This window comes from Bactrocera oleae, chromosome 2 (assembly GCF_042242935.1).
Source record: "Bactrocera oleae isolate idBacOlea1 chromosome 2, idBacOlea1, whole genome shotgun sequence".
Taxonomy (NCBI): domain Eukaryota; kingdom Metazoa; phylum Arthropoda; class Insecta; order Diptera; family Tephritidae; genus Bactrocera; species Bactrocera oleae.
In genome coordinates, this window is record NC_091536.1 from 3,312,453 (window position 1) to 3,332,116 (window position 19,664).

The 19,664-nt window shown below is 36.3% G+C and overlaps 1 protein-coding gene across 8 annotated transcripts in view; it reads left to right on the forward strand.

The window, feature by feature from the left end:
- The window catches only part of myd (stromal cell derived factor mayday), a 40,514-nt gene extending 21,106 nt beyond the window's left edge, over positions 1 to 19,408 (forward strand). For 2 of the 8 annotated variants that reach the window (XM_036373865.2, XM_070106921.1), the window contains exons 2-4: positions 7,530 to 8,777; positions 17,720 to 18,404; positions 18,512 to 19,408. In XM_036373865.2, the coding sequence (XP_036229758.2) occupies positions 8,131 to 8,777; positions 17,720 to 18,404; positions 18,512 to 18,586 (1,407 nt within the window). In that variant the 5' untranslated portion in view covers positions 7,530 to 8,130 and the 3' untranslated portion in view covers positions 18,587 to 19,408. The other 6 variants (XM_036373868.2, XM_036373866.2, XM_070106923.1 and 3 more) reach the window with 5 other exon arrangements.
- Positions 19,409 to 19,664: the final 256 nt, after the last annotated feature.

Consider the following 19,664-nt stretch of genomic DNA (forward strand, 5'->3'; position numbering starts at 1 on the left):
CCTCCCTTTCATGCTGCTGTTGGGGTTATTTTTAGTTAAAATTGTGTCGTTTACACTGTTGTCATTCTGCTGCCTACTGTTGGCTAAGACACTTTTAGCTCTAGTTCCCCCTAGCTATATGTATATGTGCGTATGTGTACTCTGGAGTGGGTTTTGCATTTATCATCTGACCGTGCTGCCACCTAGCATGTGATTCGTGCTAGACTCAGCTTCACTGATTGGTATGTGAAGGTTTGGCATTTGCGAGTATTAGCAATAGATAAATACATGCACATTCGTTTACAGTTACCTGAAGAGTCATTTCACGCAAGAAGCACTTGTATGGTTCATCGTAGGCAAATATATTTAGCAATAATTATGGAATATATATATATATATATATATTCTTATTGTTCCTTCCACAGCAATAAAAACAGAGAATGTAGATTGAGAATGTAGGATTGGTATTAAAAGGATAAAATATTTTCTCGTGATGCGCGCATTACCGAGACTTATGACAGTTGACACTTAGCTGTAAGCTATTTGACGACAACAATTGTCATAAATTGCAGTTAATTTCGTTTGTCTTCGAAACAGTACAAAGCACGGCAGAAAATGTCAGTTTTGAAATCCCACATGCCTTGGGAAGCAATTAGAAAGCCCCGAACGCATTTCTGTCATATCACTCTGTGTCGGCTTAGAACATTTAGAATCCTCCATTTGTCGAATAACTTCAAGGCACACACCACATGTTGGTGGTGGCTTAGCGAAGCATTTAGTAAAACTGAAGGGTTTGTATAAAAGTATATTTATATGTATGTGTACATGTGTGCATGTATGGCATTTAAGCATCGTCAGAACCTTTGTTGCGCTTCTTATGCGTCATTTGTTTCCCCCATTCAAGTGCAAATGCTTCTCCCAACTCGTATCTTAACTTTTATTTCCAACTCTCTCTCTCTCGCTGCCCCTCATCTAAAGCTACAGTTGTTAACTAGCCGTACCGTTATGCACAATTCACACTTAACTGCACTTCATCCACAATTACAGAAACAATTGCTGCTGCCATTTGGTGTTGCAGCTGTAACTGCAGTTGCTGGCAACCTTTTGAACTTCGCTGCCCATCCGCTCTCCGCACCTTCGCCTTTACCCTGCCACCTTCAACGCTTCAATTCATTTGCCTCTTATTTGCATTTGCCGCCACTGGTTATTTGCTCTTTTTTTTTTGGTGTCGTTTCCCTTTACTTCCCTTGGCCAACTGTTGGTGTTGGCTGAAGCTATTACGCTGTTTGTTCTTGTTGTTTGCTTTGTTCATTGTACTACAACTACCGTTCACTTATGCATTAGTAATTACTACTAGCAGCCATTTTAGCGCATTTACTTGGTTGTTTTTATTATTATTATTTTTTTTTTTGCTTGCTTCTTCCTTTAGTCTCTTCCTCTATTGTTTTTATTGTTGTTGGCATTGTTTACTTGTTTAACTTTATTGTGGCTTCTGTAAATTTTGCTCTGTCCTACCTATGTAACATTACGTCAGTGCTTGTTGTTGTTGCTCGAAATTTGCATTTGTGGTAAGCGAATTGTTGCAAATGCGGTTGAGCGGTCTGTCAGTCGGTCAGTTCATGGTGAGTGCGTGTGTGCGGAAGTAATTTGCTTACTGCCAACACCTGCTTCAGCTACAGTAGAGATTCGAACTAAGGAACAGTCTTCAGTAGACAATTCCAAACCTCTGCTTTTATTTTTCCATGGAAAAGTTGTTGAATATATCAGTTAAATCTCTTGTCAAATTTACTGATTAGATTACTCAACGATTACCCGATGTAATGATGTCTTGTGCCATGGCTCTTGTTTCTTATTTCATTTAAAACTAAAACCCAAAAGAAATTCTCCCAAATATAAAGGAGAAAGTGTGCTTTTTTAGAGATGTTGTTTTCAAGCAGAAATAAAACGCATATAAATTAGTGTTATAGCCAACAATTATGTATATATTATAAATTATTTCGGGCAAGTAACCGCCGCGGCTGTCAGCCGCAACAATTGGGTCCGTATGTCACGCCGAGTATTCTCTACCAATGCGTCAATCGTCTCCGTCTTATCTGTGTAGTCAAGCGACTTCACATAACCCCACAATAATAGTCCAGCAGTGTCAAGTCGCATGCTCTAGAGGGTCACGCCACAGGCCTACGACGCGAGATAATGCGCTCACCAAAAGTTTCCTTCGATAAATTGATTGTTTCGTTGACTGTATGGCATGTAGCGCCGTTTTATTGAAACCAAGGGTCGTCCACATCAACATCCTCTAATTCATGGCTCTATAGCGTTCCCAATTTACTGTAACATTATTGCCGATTTATTTTTGAAGAAATATGAACCGATTATTCGCCCTACCCATAGAGTATACCAAACAGTGACTTTTTGAGAATGTAACGGTATTTCAACAATGGCTTGTGTATTATCATCACTCAAAATGTGACAATTTTGTTTAATTCAACCAAATGTGACCTTCATCGGAATCATTGGCCATCTCGATTTGGGCCCATTCACCGAACAGCTTCAATTCTTACACGAATAGGATTTTGTAAGCCCGCAAACCCAGATCCTTCTGCAAGATTATCTCTAAAGTGGATGGGCACAGCTCCAAAGGTTGCGTGGGATGGCGGATGGACTCATTCTTTCATAGTCTGCTCCACTGCAGCAATAAATTCTTCGGTGCGCACTATACGGCGTCCCTGAACATGCGCATTACCCACTAGAGTAAACAAAACAAGAAACCGATTATTGGTTGCTCGAATTACCGACTTTACTGGGCGATTATCTCGACTAAATATTGGAAGTACCTTTATTATATTGATTTCAATTAGATCCACAGTTTAGGTTCAGTTTTCAGTTGTTGATCAGTTGTTTGCTACTTCATAATGACTTTTTATTCGTGAACTAAAGATTCATAAGTTTTTAAATTTTACTTTAAGTTACCAAAATTATACCTGCATTTGCTTGTAGAAGACTTTTTCTAGAATGATTCTTAAGGATTAGTTTCTTGCATGAAGTACCTATTTCACAGCAGGCAGCATAATTAAACTTTCATACATATCTGGGTGTAATATCTTCCCGATCTTGAATTTTCAAAAATTAATTAAATTGTAGGAATGGAATTGCTACTTCACAATCTCCGGCAAGGGCTGTGGTGTTTTTATTTAAAGGCATCGCCAGAAAACTGCTTTCGAGTAATATCCCTATTAATTCCGAAATTTAAAGCATTTGGGTAGTAACCATAAGCCTTCAAAACGTTAGGAAAAAGATAACTCAAAGCAGGAAATTGTGTAATTGTATGAAATAATTTAATATTTGGCTTCATTCAAACTAAATGCTTCCTTACTAATTAATATAAAATTTTTCAAATGAAGTATTGCAAATGAATCTAATTCTTATATATATTATGTCTCATAAGTAGATAATTAATATTATAAATTCACAAGTGAGCCTTACTGCAACGCATGCATCAAATACACACACACCACAGCAATTACTCATGTTTGCACACAAGTTAGCAAATGTGTGCAACCAACAACAAACACACTTAATGACATGCGGAAAAAGCAAATACCGCATAATGATATGGCGCAGCGATAGGTTAAAGTGAAGGCTTGGTTTTAATGCGGAAAGAGATTACAAGGAGAGCCGACAGATAGGGCACATATTTGTTGCGTTGTAAATATAGGGCGCTGCAACATTTATCCCTCTAATTTGCATACACGAGTTGGGTATAAATAAATTGGACCAACTTAATGGCAAGTGGTCACTGTGATTATTGGTCGCACTATTGGACACGGTGTAATTTCAATCACGATTAAATCCTGTCAAAGCAGCGGCACATTGCTATATGTTTTACTGATGTTATTGGTGTTTTGTGTGTAAATATATGAATATGAATGTTTCTTTCAAAATTGTCATATAATTATAATCTATAATATTTTGGTTTAATTTGTGAGTTCCCAAAGAAATATTTAAAAATGTTATTTTTCAATAACTCGTCCTTGGGAAAATGTAAAAAAGTGGTAGGTTTCCACGTATAAATTTAAAGTACATGGGGGCTCACGAATCGTGCTACAAAAACAAACCGTATTAGCCTATTAGGTTAAATTGAATACTTTTAAAGAGCAAAGGTGCAAAGGAGTAATTTCTTTGAAAAGGAATTAAGCGTTAAATTCTACCTGCGACCATAGCATTAATATCTTCCATACAGCAATTATACTTTGAATTTGTAAGAAGAAACCTAACGACCGATAAAATACTCTCCATACGAATACTTGGAAATCTAAGAGTATTATGGAGTACATATATACGAATTTTATTGTATTCATACCTATTTGTCCCTACAATCTAGATCCCTGCATCACCGAACCTTCTCCTGGCAGCTCCTTCTCTGCTCACAGGGAAGTCTTCTGTCGGAAGCTCTCCCCTAACACCCTTTTTAGGCTACCATATCACTGTAGTGTCTTTCAATCAGAGGTGACTGCGATCAAGGTAGCAGTAGATGTACTGCTCCCAAGTGCTGCTTCATTCAGAAAGGTATGCATTCACTACGATGGCCGAATGGCTCGCTGACGGTGTGCTCAAAACTAGTCAAGGAGCGTATGACACTCCTTTAGAAACTTTCTAGTAAAAGCAGACTACATTGCCCAATTAAAATGTTTCATTCTTGGAATATATGTTCTAATGTCTTGCAATATATATTCCACACGCTTTAACTTTCTCATATATATGAACCATAGTATCAAAAACACCAGCAAAACACCTTTTATTCACTGATATTTTCAGTTTGTCACGCTGTAAGAGCTGAAGCCAAAATTTAAACCAGTTGTAAAACAAGTAATTTATTCAATTCAACAAAGCAATAACAAAACATACATAAACTAAAATAAACTAGCGAATAACGCAACAACAACAACAGAAAAAGTGCATAACACAAATAAAAATCCAACGAAAAAAGAAAGGTGCAGAAAAAACGAAAGCTGACTAAAATAGCGACCGAAAGACAAACGTCTAATCCGAGCAAAAAAAATTTAAAGACCTGAAATACCAAACTAAATTTAGACTCAAACCTATTTTTTAGCCAGGCCAAGCTAAGTCAAAAGCAACGAAAAAATTCACAGAAAAAAGAGAACAACAAAATTGCAAGCGCATAAATAGTAAGCATGAACATTCACGCGGCGGTGGGCCGTGGTACATAAGTGAGCGGTGTGACAGGGGCAACTTGCAGAGCGCGAGTTAAAAGTGAACGTTAAGGTGGACTCAAGTGCCTGCTCTGCGGGTTTCGTTGATTTACTTTTTATGGCGCAATCAGAGTGGGGAGCAGTGACAAAAAACTGGTTTACCAAGCGACTGGAGAACTTCGAGTGGAAAAAAGACATGAAAACAGCTAAGACAAAGCGCTGGTAAGCACAACAATAGTGGCGGTAAGCAATCGTCAAGTTAATACAAGAAAAACAATAACAACAACTACGAAAGACACGCATAAAAAAAATGAATTAAAAGAAATATTATATGTGTAAATGCTAAGGCGAGGCGGCAGCAGAGGCGGCTAAATGTTATTTGTTGTTAACAACAGCAACACATACACGGGCACCACACACAACTCGCGAGCCGCAACCAGCAAGAGGCAAACAAGAAGCCAAAAGAAAATCAAAGAGTTATACAAGCGATAAGGCAACGCCAGCAACAGCAAAAGAGCATGAGTTAAACCGGCTGCAACAACCACAAACGATTGAATAGCAGCGGCGGCGGAGGCAGCAACAATCTCGGGCGCCATTGAGGCCACAAAATCATGCATACCGCACACACACACAGAAGTCAGTCAGTAAGTCATCGAGCGAGTTGGCGTGCGGGCGCGTGCAAATGTCGCGGCGCAACTTGAATTCGTCAGCCGTCAGTCGAGCGTAGTGGAACAGTGAGTGAGCGAGTGTATAATACAGTACAATGACAACAAGCACGACAATCCACTAGACACAATTATAAAACATTTTTACCGCATTTAGTTTTGTGTGTTTTAAGGCATTAACAGTGAATTATGACTTCAGTTTTTGCCGGACCAGCTGTCAAGGGTTGTTGATGTGTGTATATTTAAATGCTAAGAACAACATAAATAAATAATAAAGCGCGCCAGTTGTTCGGCATTCTACACAGCGGCAGGAGCTGGCACAGAAGGAACACATGCATATAAATGTGTTTGGAGAGGATTTGTTGTGCGAAGTGCTTGTGGGATGCGAGAAAGGCTGTTAAAACATTTCAATGGCGCACACTTAAAAGTGATACAAGCAACAACAATAACAAAAACAAAAGTGTTTTGTTATACATGTGTGTGTGAGTGTGTGTGAGTGTGTGCAACAATTGTAGAAGCAAGAGTGCTTTAAGTGCAGCTATTAGCGCAGTACATAAACAGTTTCGCAATAATAAATATGAAACGCTTTCCGAACGGTTCATGAAGTGACACAGTGCGACGATGGTCGAGTTATAAACTTTATTTTATGTCTTACGGCACCAGCAAGTTTTATCTTCATTTATTTCAGATAAAAAAACTAATTTGAGTCACATTTGATATAATATTCCCAAATGCTTTAGTGATTCAAGTAACATCTGATTTCGACCGATTCAAGTAACATCTGTATCGATATTTTCATTGATTCTTGAGATATATTTGTGAAGGAAAATAGCTTAAGATTCGACTTCAAAGATTCTTTTGAAAGAAGAAACTCAAGTTTAATAGCTTAATGATGACTATATTTTATCAAATATTTTTAAATACGATAATTTTTCGACCAGTAGCAACGAATCGAATTTGTGCAGAATGAGCTGCATCAATATTTCTCATCTTTTAATCAAGTCGTCGCTTGCGTAGTTAAACGGATGGACGAATGTACAGATAGACATCCAGAGATCCGTTCGCATCGACACCATAATTGTTTTAGTATATACCATAAAACTCTATATTTATAACGATTACTTTTAGGAATTACAACAACCTTTGTATATACAAAGCTACTATATTTTTATTTATTTTGCGAGTCGATAAATATTGAACAGTTATCGGCTCAGAAAGTAATATTAGTTACCATAAAAATGCGGCCGCCTGCGGTCTAGCGCTCTGACGCCTCCTTTTTCAACCAACCAACCAAAGTTTGATAAACTATTTCATTGAGACTCTAGATCGTAAAAATATGTTCAGATTCCAGTAAATAAGCAAAATAACACATTAAATATGGGGATAAAGTTAGACACTGGGGCCTTTGATTTTTTGTACCCTAAACTGGTATATAGTAAAAAGTAAAAGACATAAATTCTAAAGTAAAAGAATACTGTATTACAAAAACAAAAACATCAACAACAATAGTGAAAAAGAAAATTGTCGAAAAAATTCACAAATGCTGTAACAAGTGGCGGTCAAATAACTAAAAAAACCGGAATACATACAAACTACTGTGGCACAAACAACAACAGCAACTCGTACGGCAGACTCGAAAGAGAACATTTTATGATTTTCTGTATTTTTGTTACAGTGATTGCTGTGGCTTTTGTGATTTCCTTTCCGCCATAAATCACATTTTTCACAAAGCAACATCGTTTTTAGGGTTCACACAAAAAAAAGCACAGCGCAACAACAAAAACATACAAAATATAAGAAGTGCGCCGATATTGGAAACGACTGCAAAACATTTAGAGTGGCACAGTGAGAGTGAGAGTGACAGTGACAGTGACAGCTTTGTCACTAACTTTGCAAAAGCGTTGGCTAACAACAACAACAACAGCAATGAAATAATGCCAAAGGAGCTGTATATAAAAACACAACAAACTATATACAATAACAAATAACAAGGCTCCAGCAGTGTCCTGCTGCGGCTAGGCTCGCAAGCGTTTACAACAAGGAATGCGCAGAAAGAGCAAAAACAAGAAAAATAATTAAAAATTGTAAAAATTTCGTAAACAAATCAAGTGAAGTACTACAAACTGTTGCAACAGCTGCAGCAAAAACAAAAACAACTACCGTATCACCACCGCAGCAACGTTCCATATCAATCGCTAAGCAGCGAGCAAACCGTGCGGTCAGCCACTTCCAACAAACACAACAACAATAGCAGTAAAAACCATAGCACATTGACCATGTCACCACTTGTCAGCAAACTCAGCAAGACTTTCCGTTGGCTACGCTGGTCCACCATTTGTGCCATACTCTTCTATATGTTCTTCATTGGGCTGATACTGCACAGCACCACATACAAATTGCAGCACACGCTAAAATCGCGAGCGGCTAGCGACGATGGCGGAACGGCACAACAGGCAGGCGCGCTACCACAACAAATGCTGGAATACCCAAACAACTATCCAATAGAAGCGAAAGCAGCAATGCACAAGCAAAGTAGGCTAACAAAAGAAGCGCTACAGCGAAGCGGACAAAAGAGTGTGGCCGAGAAGGTGGCGGTTTCGGCGGCGTTGCGCGAGCAGTCGAGCGCAGCGAACGGAAATAATGTGCTGAAAACACCGCCGGAACCTGTGTTGGCCACAACATTTCAACAACAAAATGCCCAGCAGCGCACGAGTGGTGCTGGTGATGAGCTGACGAAGCGCAAAGGCGGTGAGAAGAGTGGGGCGGCGCGTTTTGCTGCCGCTGTGGGTAACAGCGCGGCCGGCGGTGGTGTGAATGTGAATGATGGCGCACGGCAAGGCGGTAAGCCCAGCGAACCGGAAACTGTTATTTTAGCAGCGAGCTCCGTCAACGAGAAACAAATTCTCGAGAAAGCATTCAAACGGTAAGTACCTCCTTGTGGGGATCCATATCCTTAAGCATATCTATGTACATAGATAAGTGTGCACGAAGTATTAATACAAAGGCGAGGCATTCAGCGCGCAGTATTTCTTCTTTTCCTCTTTTGTTTTTATTTGCTTTCCAATCCCCACTGAGACGGTCGGCAGTGTGGGAGAAAAAATAATTAATGGTTACTAAATGCCTTCATTAGTATGAGGGAGAAATTACTAAATCCGTAAAAATTGCTGTGCAGACTTTTGGTGGTTTTAAGCAAGCACAATGAGTTTTTTAATGGCAATGTGAAATAGGGCAACTGGAGTGGTTTCAATGCACAGGCTATGGCCTAAAAATTTTCGTATTTTCTTTCATTAGGTTAAGTTTGGATAAGGCTGCCATTCCGCAAGAGGGTAGACAAAAGCACTTACACACCACATTAAAATGGCTGGATGAGCAATATGAGAATTAAACACATGACTATAAGCAGGTGATAAGGACTTTTATTTAGATCTTCCATATGAGAGGAGTTCTTTGAAAAAAAGTACAAAAGTTAAGTTATACTTCATCATCATCATATTACCACATACTAGGAATTGTAATTAGAACACTAAAAGTTTGCACTTTTACCAATAAAATGATTGGTTAAAACTTTCGTCTTTTCTGGCTAGAAGAGACTTTGAGTCAACTGTTAAAACATGGTATTTGTATTCTTGTAATCTGAAACTTCCTATGATACAAAAAAATTCTGAACTGTGTATGTTAAGCTTGCCAACAAGTTTGTAACACCCAGAAGGAAACGTCGGAGACCTTATAAAGTATATATAAAAATCTAAAATATCGAAAAAAAACTGTAAAACATACCTCTTTGCTAGTGTTCATCTTTGACGCGCGCTCAAAAAAACTGATATATGATTTGCGTGGCGAACTGAGTCGTTTTACACATGACAGACGGATCCGACAAAGGAACAGCTGCTTGGGAAAGAAAGAACGAGTGCCAAAATCCAGATCGATGTCTCGAAAGACAGACAAACAGACGGACAGCTAAATCGACTCAGCTCGCCATTCTGATCATTTATATATATTTTTTTTGGTTCTAAAATGTCTTCTTCTGGGTGTTGTAGTCTTTGAGCCAAACTTCATATACCTTGTTCAGGGTACAAACATACGCTGTATTTTGTCTGTAAGCAATCAATTTGGAGTATTATAAATGTATGAGGAAATAGTATAAGATAGTAGCCAAGAATGCATTCCATCGGACTTTAAAAATATTAACCAATGAACCGTTATAAAGGGCATTCAGTAGGGTGGAGGATGGGTCGTGAAAAACTACTACCGTTGGCTCCCTTGAAATACTCACGAAACGCTATTCTACAGGTTGCGGTGTGAAACCTAAGTGGATATGCCATTAGCAGCTTAGCTCCATATTATTTTTCAATGGATGCCAAAACTACTTGCAAAGCTTTTCGGTTTGCTTGAAAAGATCTCCAAAATCGGGAAGAAGAAGAATACATAAGATGTACTATAAATTTTTTACAGCACAAACCAATAATACTAAGAGTATCAACACTCTCGCGGAACAGTGTAAGTGGATTTGTAGTTACTCCAGTTTTAAAAGTATCAAGCTTGTTCCCTACTACGAACACTGAGCTTCTGGTTAGGCTCTGCGATGAAAATTTTGAAGATGACAAAAAAGGTATTTGGTGATAGACCCGCTATATTTGCTCCCTCACATAACAAGAGACTTTGCTAAATTTCGTAATTTCCTAAGCGCGTTGAAACTTTCTTTAGTTTTCTAATTCGTAAATATTAAAAGTCCTGGTCAAATTTCATGCATATTATATTTAGTACATATTTCTTCATTTAAATAAATATTTAATCTTCTCCGCAGTCTATTGCTTTAGATTAATGGATTTCGAAATGAATACTACTATTCATCTCTGTGATATTAAAAAGGTTTAACTCCCACGAATATGTGGACTCAGCACTCAGTCATCGCATTTCGCTTTTTAATCGCTTCCTCAAATACCAAGCTGCACAAAAACCAACAAAACTACATTGGGGAATTAGCGGCAAAAAAGAATTGAGAAGCATTTCTGTTCACGGTTAAAAATCGCTGAGGATGAGTTGAAATCGATGAACGCAAATTCCCTCGCACATCTGCGAGAGTGTGTGTTATGTGTTAGCACTCCCGTTAGTCGCGTGTTTTTTTCTCCTATTACATTCCGCGGTTGCACACAACAACACGCCACACGAACTCCCAAAGTGATTTTTCTACACACACACACGCAGGCAGCCACAGACACAAAGACTCATAGATGCAAACTGCCATTCAACTGGCAATATAGTCAGTTACGTAAACAGCGGGGGCGATGTAGTGCACCGACTTTGCACTGCGGGTGTGAGCGCATAATTATTATGTTGTTTTTGTACTCAACATCACACACACATATGCACATACATAGGCGAAATGTGATTATGCAAGGAAGTGCAAGCACATTCTGACATATAAACATTCTGACATATAAACATATGGACGCTTCACAAAATTGTGTGAAAGCTGTAAGTGCGTTTGTGTGATATTTTAATCCGCAATTTCGGCGTACACGGCGTATGAGTGCCCGCAATCCCACTTATCAAATCCATATACACTGCGCTTCATCAAATTAGCACATCTCGGGTTTAAACAGTTTTGGTAAATTTTTATCAAAACTAAAGAAGCTAAAATTCTAAAATTATTAGCAATTATTAACGCAATAATTTTCTATTAACTAAAACAGCAATTTTTGTTTTACCTTTTCCTCTATATTGTTTACTAATTTTTTACCGAAAACAGAAAAATTAAGAATTAAAATTAGGTCATCAGGTTAGTATATATTCATTTTTCAGTACTTTTAAAATTTTTCGCCAAGAACTTATTTTTAAACTTATGTATTAACTAATTTAAACATTTGCATTATATTTTAATAATGAGTCGATCGCACTTTGTTAGGAATGACCTCAAAGATCCAATTGGGTAGTGATTAACACAATTTTTCAATATAATTTAGCTAAATTAAAGGCCAAACAATTTTAATATCTTCAATTAATTCATTTGTATTCATATTAGTTTTGAAAAATTGCACCTCGCACGTGCCATATTAGAAGATGGTTCCTCACACCATCATACCGGCCCATTGGTCCTTCCAAATTAGTTTCCTTTTCGTCTGAAAAAACGACATAGCGCCAATCAGACCTTAAGGTCTTGTGCTCCGGTGCAAAATGTTATCGTGTGTCTTTTCAGGGAACCGTAAGTGGTGGTTTTTTTGTTAGCTTTAATAGTTTCAAATATGGAACATTCGTTAGCATCCCTTAAATATGTAGTAGATAAGCTCACATTAACACCAGTATTTTCCTGAATCTTGGCGGTGGATTAATGAGTATTTAATGCTTTACTCAAAATTGCTCTCTTGTTAACAGCGGTAATCACTTTATTGTTACGGCCTTTATTATTTCGACCGTACACTAATTTATTACGCAAACAATTTCATATAACTTTTCGAGTTCTGCCAACTTTTTTGATATTTCAATTATTGAAAGCTGAAACTCTTCTTAAGCTTCGATTATTGCCTTCGGAAGCAAATAAAGCACTTAAGCAATACCAAAATTTAGTTTTAATACGTATTCAAACTCCAAAGATAAATGCAAATCAAATTGCATGTGCTAACCTGATGACGCAAAAATAAAGCAAAGTTTTCGGCTAAAAAGAACAGAATATAGCAAAAACCATATAAGGTGATGGCATGTTTTCTTTACCAATGATTGTTCATACAAAGATAAGAAAAAACAGAAGCAATTGTTTTTGGCTGATAAAGGTGTGCTAACGTAGTGACGTGTAGTGTGCATATATGGTACATATTGTATGTATAAAGATATTATTTACGCGACGAGGCCACATTTTTAGCATTCCCATTATTTTTTTTTGCATTTCACATTTTCTACTTACTCGCCATTCACACCACACGGCGCCGAGTGAACAGCATGCGCAGCACGTTGATTCGAATTTCCATGCCGCTGACGTGCAAACGCTAAATGCTAAAAGAAATTAAAATTTAATTTGTTCCACAAAAGCCGCAAGTAGGTAAACTGCAACACGACTATACAAAGGATATATTAAAAATGTTAATAATAAAGACGAGCAGCAGGAAATGTGCATAAAAGGCATATATTTGAGGGTTTTTTTTTGCGCAAAGCGCCGGTGCCTCGAACGGCTGTGTCGCACTGAATTTTTATGCATCACCGAATGACCTTAAAAGCGCACAAACATATTTTAATCCGCGCCGAAATACATTTATGTGCTTACAAGTGAATAGTCAAAAGCTTGCAGTTAATGGCTGAATAACAGTTTGCAATAATCTAATTTTAAGGGGTATTCTAGGATAGAATACAATCTATTGGATTGTTTAAATAGAGGGTGGAAAAAAGAGCATCCGCATCTTGACACCATTTCCATTCTTCTGGTAATCCAAAACATAAAGATATTTCATTTTACACACAAAAATTGCCGAAATCAGGAATCAGTAAAATATAGTCATAAAACTAAGTGAGTCTATGACCTTTTAAGTTAATATGTAACCTAATATAATAAGTAACCGAATTTCCATTTACCATTTTGTGGAACAATGAAGTTGAACCTTTTCGCTACATTTTTATACTCTTGCAGCATGTTGCTACTATTCACGTAACGGTTGTTTGTGTCACCTAAAAATAATCGAGATAGATATGGAGTTATATATGTATATATAAATGATCAGGATGATGAGGCAAGTTGAAATCCCTCCGCCCGTTCGTCTGTCCGTCTGTCCGTCTTTGCAACCAAACCTTGAGTAAAAATTAAGATCTCTTATAAAAACTCGGTACACGTATTCCTTGTCAAAAAAGTGAGAAGGAGTTCGTAAATCGGCGAGATCGGATTACAACCACGCCTACCTCCCATATAACGCAACTTAAAATTGCATCTGATATTTTCAATTTTCAGTATACAAATCAAGCACCAAATAATATATCGGGATAAAACTTTTCACGACTATTGCCTTTATGGTATGCGACCTCAGGTCTAATAATAACCATAACTATTCAAGTCCCAGATAGTCCGATCATTGTCTGCGAAATATTATTAATATTAGGAGAGAATCATTTCCTTATAATACTGTGTATGCATGTCAAAAATTGGTTGAATCGAGTCAATATTTCCCTTAGCCCCCATATAGCTAATGGAGAGATTTTCGAACTTCCGGCTGACTTTATACCCCATATATCGGCCAATATGGGAGTTATCTTAATTAAATTGAGTGAGCTTGTTTTTCTCCTAACGGCGCATCCCTGTGCCTAAAATGTATTAAATCGGGTGAAAACTTGCACTAGCCCCCATTAAACTAATATCAAGAATTTCAAACATCCGGTTGACTTTACCCCTTATATGGGTATGGGAGGTACCTTAATGAAACTCATGCCCTCTGAGTTTCTATTAATAATATGTATCGAAGTCTGTCCATGACCTATAATATAACTTAATAAGATATCAAATTTAATCGCAATTCTACTTCTTCAAACTTAACACTTATTGCTCGTTATTCGAGCTTACAACTTTTAACTTATGTCTCAATTGCTCTTAACACGACAACACTCTAACTAGAACTGTGTTAGCTACACAATCCGGCAGCCCTTATATAGAAAATCTTTAACAAAACATCGCTTCTAGAGCATTCTGGCAACTAAGAGTATGCTAACTAGTTGCTTCTGGCAATTTATCGTCGATTCGATTTTTTTCTATCATCTGTGTTCGTCACAATATGAAGTTTGCCAACACCTGAAGGTGTTTCCTCGGATTTGATCCTGCTAGTTGCAAGAGTACAAAATGTTCGGTTAAACCCGAACTTAGTCCCTCCTTACTAGTTTAGAAATAAGAACTGCGTTATTAAACCACCAAAACGAAAGTTGCCAACCAGCTAGCAATCTACAAAGATATCATCTGTTTCCTGTCAAGATACCCCGTTACGTGTGGAATAGTATAAGGAGGTCAGTAGGATGCACGGTCATGACTTTTGATTAAAACGTGATTGTAGATAATATTAGTGGTCTTCGAAAATAGAACTAAACTTGTTTAAAAAAATGAGTTTAAATAAATCCTCTTTTAAGACAGCTAACTTTAAAAATTTTATGGATAACTACTCTTGTATTAAATTTGAATAAGTTCAAGAACTAATTACAATTTAATTAATTTAACACAAATTTGTGAAAATACTGTTATTCACAAATTTCAAATGTAAACTCATCCGATATAATACCAAAAATATACGCCAATTTATTGCTAATGTGTCTAGAAAATTTGACAACAATTATCTAAATTAAGTGGTTTATGAAACTACAAGTACATAAACGTAAGTTCATAAATATTTGAACGTTTGTTTGTTGTATCTATGCTGTGCTATAACTTTTACTTAGATATCTTTGCTAAAATCTGCTCTGCATTGCGGCATTTAAAACTTTTAAGCGCCAGATTTTAGCGGCGACCCTCTCCCACCGACACTAAGGGTTTCGGAATGCGAATGCAGAGCTACAACAATTTCAAGATTTCTGGATAACTTAAAAAAGCAGAATTTAAATATACATTCATTACTTTTTGAGCATATATACATACATACATATCAATAAATACCCAGTCGGAAACTGAATAGCGACATCTCAACGCGGTTAATAAAAATATACCCCATTCGGTTCACATACGAGCAATGACTGATGTTATTTGCTGGCAATATAATTCAATTTTGAATAATATAAATTTTATTGCTCTTTCTCATCTCCTAAAAGAAGCTGCACTTCGTAGCAGTAAGTCTACTTCTACTTTAATAGCAGCCCCTTTTTCCTGAAAGGTACTACAGTGGTCCGATAGAATCAAGCTAAGCTTGATGGAGAGCGCCTTACAGAAGACCATTTATCCAACTTTCTCTCCTAGCTTCGACTCATCCGTGAAAAAAGCTCACTACGCCACTTCTTCAACGACTTCCTCCGTCCACTTATACCTTGTAGGTATTTAAGTGGAGAAACAGTCGAAAGGAGTAGCCTCTGTGACGGAGTGATCGAAGTTTTGAAGCAAGCAATTAAAGGAGGTGAAGACAGACAGACAACTCAGAGCGACCTTAGCAGCAATGCACCTGCCGGCAATATCCACAGGTGCTATGTGTAGAATCGCACTAAGGGCTTTTGTGAGTGTAGTTCGCAGTGCACCGCAGATGCCAATGAGAGCCGCTCTTTGGACACGTTAAGGCTTCTGAGCGAGCATAGTATTCAGCAATTTTAAATTTAGAGAAAAGTTAAATCAGTACACCCGTTAGACTTTCATGCTTTCCTCTGAACTGTGTAAAAACTTAACAAAAACCTCTCTTATCTCCTGCAGAATCTTGCTCTCGAACTCCCTAAGACCTGTTTTATCCACCAGTGAGAAGTTTTTTAGCCAAGGTAGCAGAACTTGTCTCATCAGTTACTACTTTAGTTTCATTTATTGACGGAAGTATTGTAATTCTTCGTCCGACGCTGGAATTTGGTTCGATTCGGTTAGCGTTGACCTTCACCTTCTTTCATTATCCAATCGCCAAAGTTAACTACTCTACTTCTACTCCTGCACAACTTATACTCTCTAATATTATATTAAATTCTTCTCGAGTGAAAATTCATTTGAAATATAAAAAGGTACACTTTCTAATGAGTTTTGTGTGGATTCCAAATAAACTAATATTCTTAACAAATTTTGCTAAATAAATTATGGGTATCTAACTTTTTTCCCTAATTCAAAATATGGCAAATAATTAAAATGTGATCTGTGGTCTAAAGACCGATTAAGTTCAATAAACTTTTTAACATAATATGAAGCTATTCATTTATTCAAAATAACGCTCCTGAATTAATCAGTCGATACTTCGAAACTCTACTGGGTTATTACGAATTTTGTGTGAAGCAAATAACGTGTTTACCGAAAAGTTGTGATAATCTTAAAATATTTATACTTACAAAAATGTTTGTATGCTGGTATATTCTCCTATACATGTCTTTTTGTGTTTGTACGTACGTTTAAAAATAGTTTCGAAATAGTTTCAGTTGAGTAAAATTTTCCGGCGATAGCCAGCATAGCAGGGCTTTAACTATTTTCAGTGGCTTAAGTAAAAAGTTTTAAACGGTACTTTACGTTAATTGATTAAAAAAAAATCTTAAAAAACGGAAATGCTAAAATGTTTTAACATTGATAATATAAAATTTTATATTTTATTTATAAAGTATTTTTTGTCGAATGTATCTAAAAAGAAGAAAAAACGATAACTTCGGTTTCATCGATGATAGAATACCCTTCCCTTCACAAATAAAAAAGTTTTCCTTACAAGAACTTCAATTTGATCGTTCAGTTTATATACAATAGCAGCCAAATATACATTTTATTGTCTCTTTTTTGGATTTATCAAGAATTGGTCCAATATACACACATGAGATTGTAAAATTAGTAAGAAGTGAATATTTTCGAGCTCCATAATCTTTAACTCCTTAATAATCAACGGTTAAAGTAGTTCTTCAATATTTCGCTGCCCTCATTTGTTCCTAATCGACATGATTGCTCAATGAATGTTTTGGAAGTGACGCCGATTCTCATGTTCTCGAAGATATCTCTGCATTTGCTTAAGTTATGTTCAGTAACCGATTGCGAAAGTAACACAACCGATACTACAAGTATATGTAGAATTATAGGGTGAAATATTTAATATCAGTGTACTCTAGGTGTATCATATCAAACCACTCAGTATATGTGTATCTATCGTGGAATAGCACATCCTAATCTAGGTTATAGACAAAAACTATACTTAACGAAATAACTTTTGGTACTTTTCATTTTAATTCTTTACTCTCCCACTCCATTTTCTCTCTTAGAGCGGATCGAGATGGTAACTCTGAGTTAACAATTCAGGAACTTGGTGTTTACGTAAATCAGAAGATCTTGGATCATATTGAGGAGGCGATACAGAATAATCCGCACGAATTCCAGCGTGTGGACAAATCTCCTGCCGATGGCTTAATCACATGGGAAGAATATCATAGTTTCTTTCTTAAAGAGCACGGCATGTCTGATGCGGACATTGATGAACACAATGAGATAAAACACACAGCATTGAATAGAAAAGCGCGCGAAGATATGATGCGCGACAAGGCACGATGGTCGGAAGCAGCGCGCACCGATCTCTTTAGTCTCACGATCGATGAGTATCTTTCATTTCGACATCCCGAATCGAGTATATCTAATTTACTCGAATTAGTTGACGATTTGCTGCGACAATTTGATCAGGATGGCGATGATCAGTTAACGATCGATGAGTTCTCCGAGGTAAATGTGGATGATGATGAAGACTTACGCAGAAAGTCCCTTATCTCGCAGACAGTTGTGGAGAGAAGGGCGGAATTCAAGCGAATTATTGATAAGAATAACGATGACAGGGCGGATAGGGAGGAATTATTGAATTATGTCAATCCGAAGACGCCACGTTATGCGCTGCAAGAGGCAGCGACACTATTCAGTTTATGTGATGAGAACAAGGATGGACGATTGACGTTGAATGAGGTAAGTGGAGAGGTGAAAAATAAAGTGAAAACCACTTACGATGTATTTAAAAAAATATTTAATAAAAAATTATAAATTTTGCTCATGAAAATCGTTTTCTCCTTCAGTTAACTGAGAATGCAGAGATTTTCCTCACCTCAAAAATGATAGACACGGCAAATAGTTTCCACACGGAATTCTAAGTGCACCATCCGAAGTGAATTAAGGAAACGGAGGATGTCTCCATAATCTGGGGAATTGAAGATTTCAACAAGTCCGTGCAACCAATTTACAGTGTATATAAATATTTATTATTAACTATTTGATAACTCTAGAATTTAGTTTTGTTTATTTCAATTACTTGGTCAATTATTTAGATTACATTTCGTAACTTTATCTATCTTAGCCAAATTTTCTTAATGAAATACACATTTTTACTCAAATTTGTCAAAATGAAAATATTAGTTTCAAATCGATTTAAAGCTATCAAAAGTTAATTGAAATTGTATCGATCGATAAACTTGTTATTTAACTAACTCAACTATGGATTAATTGCACAGATTTAAAACAAAGCATTATTATTATTATTACAGATAAAATATAATATCATAAAGTCAATTTGTAGAAATAAAAAATAAACCATTTTTATTACACTTTAGCAGAAAAAAGTGCAGATTAAAATTGTATTATAATTCATTAATATAGTATTGTATCAAAATATTTTTGTTAAACAAAGAACAATAAATAATTAATATCTAAAATCTTTTATCACTTAATTTAAGAGCACTTTTATGAGCTTAGCTTCAAATTATAGGTGAAGTCATGAGGAAAAAAGCTGCTTATGCAACATTTTTAACCAAAGTAATATTTGTTATCCATAACAGATTTTCTATCCCAACAATTTCTATCAAAGGGTAATATGCAAAAATATGAACAAATAATTTTGAAGTACATTTATTTTCAAAGCAACATAATTATATTTCAAAATTTTATACTTTTTTATATTCTCAAATAACTTAAATAAATTGGCAAAATTGGAATGAAAAGTAAAAACAAAGTATTTGATGTATTATTTTTTATATTTTTGTAATTATAAAATTTCTGTTACCGAAATATTTTTCACTGTATTTTATATCATAATATATGGTATATATTTCTCAATTGGATATTATACATGCAATGTGAATTGTTAGTGATATTATGTTTTAAGAAATTATTTTTGTGAAAAATGAAAATTAATTTTTCAATAATTTGTTATCCTTTTACATTTCATAAGTTACA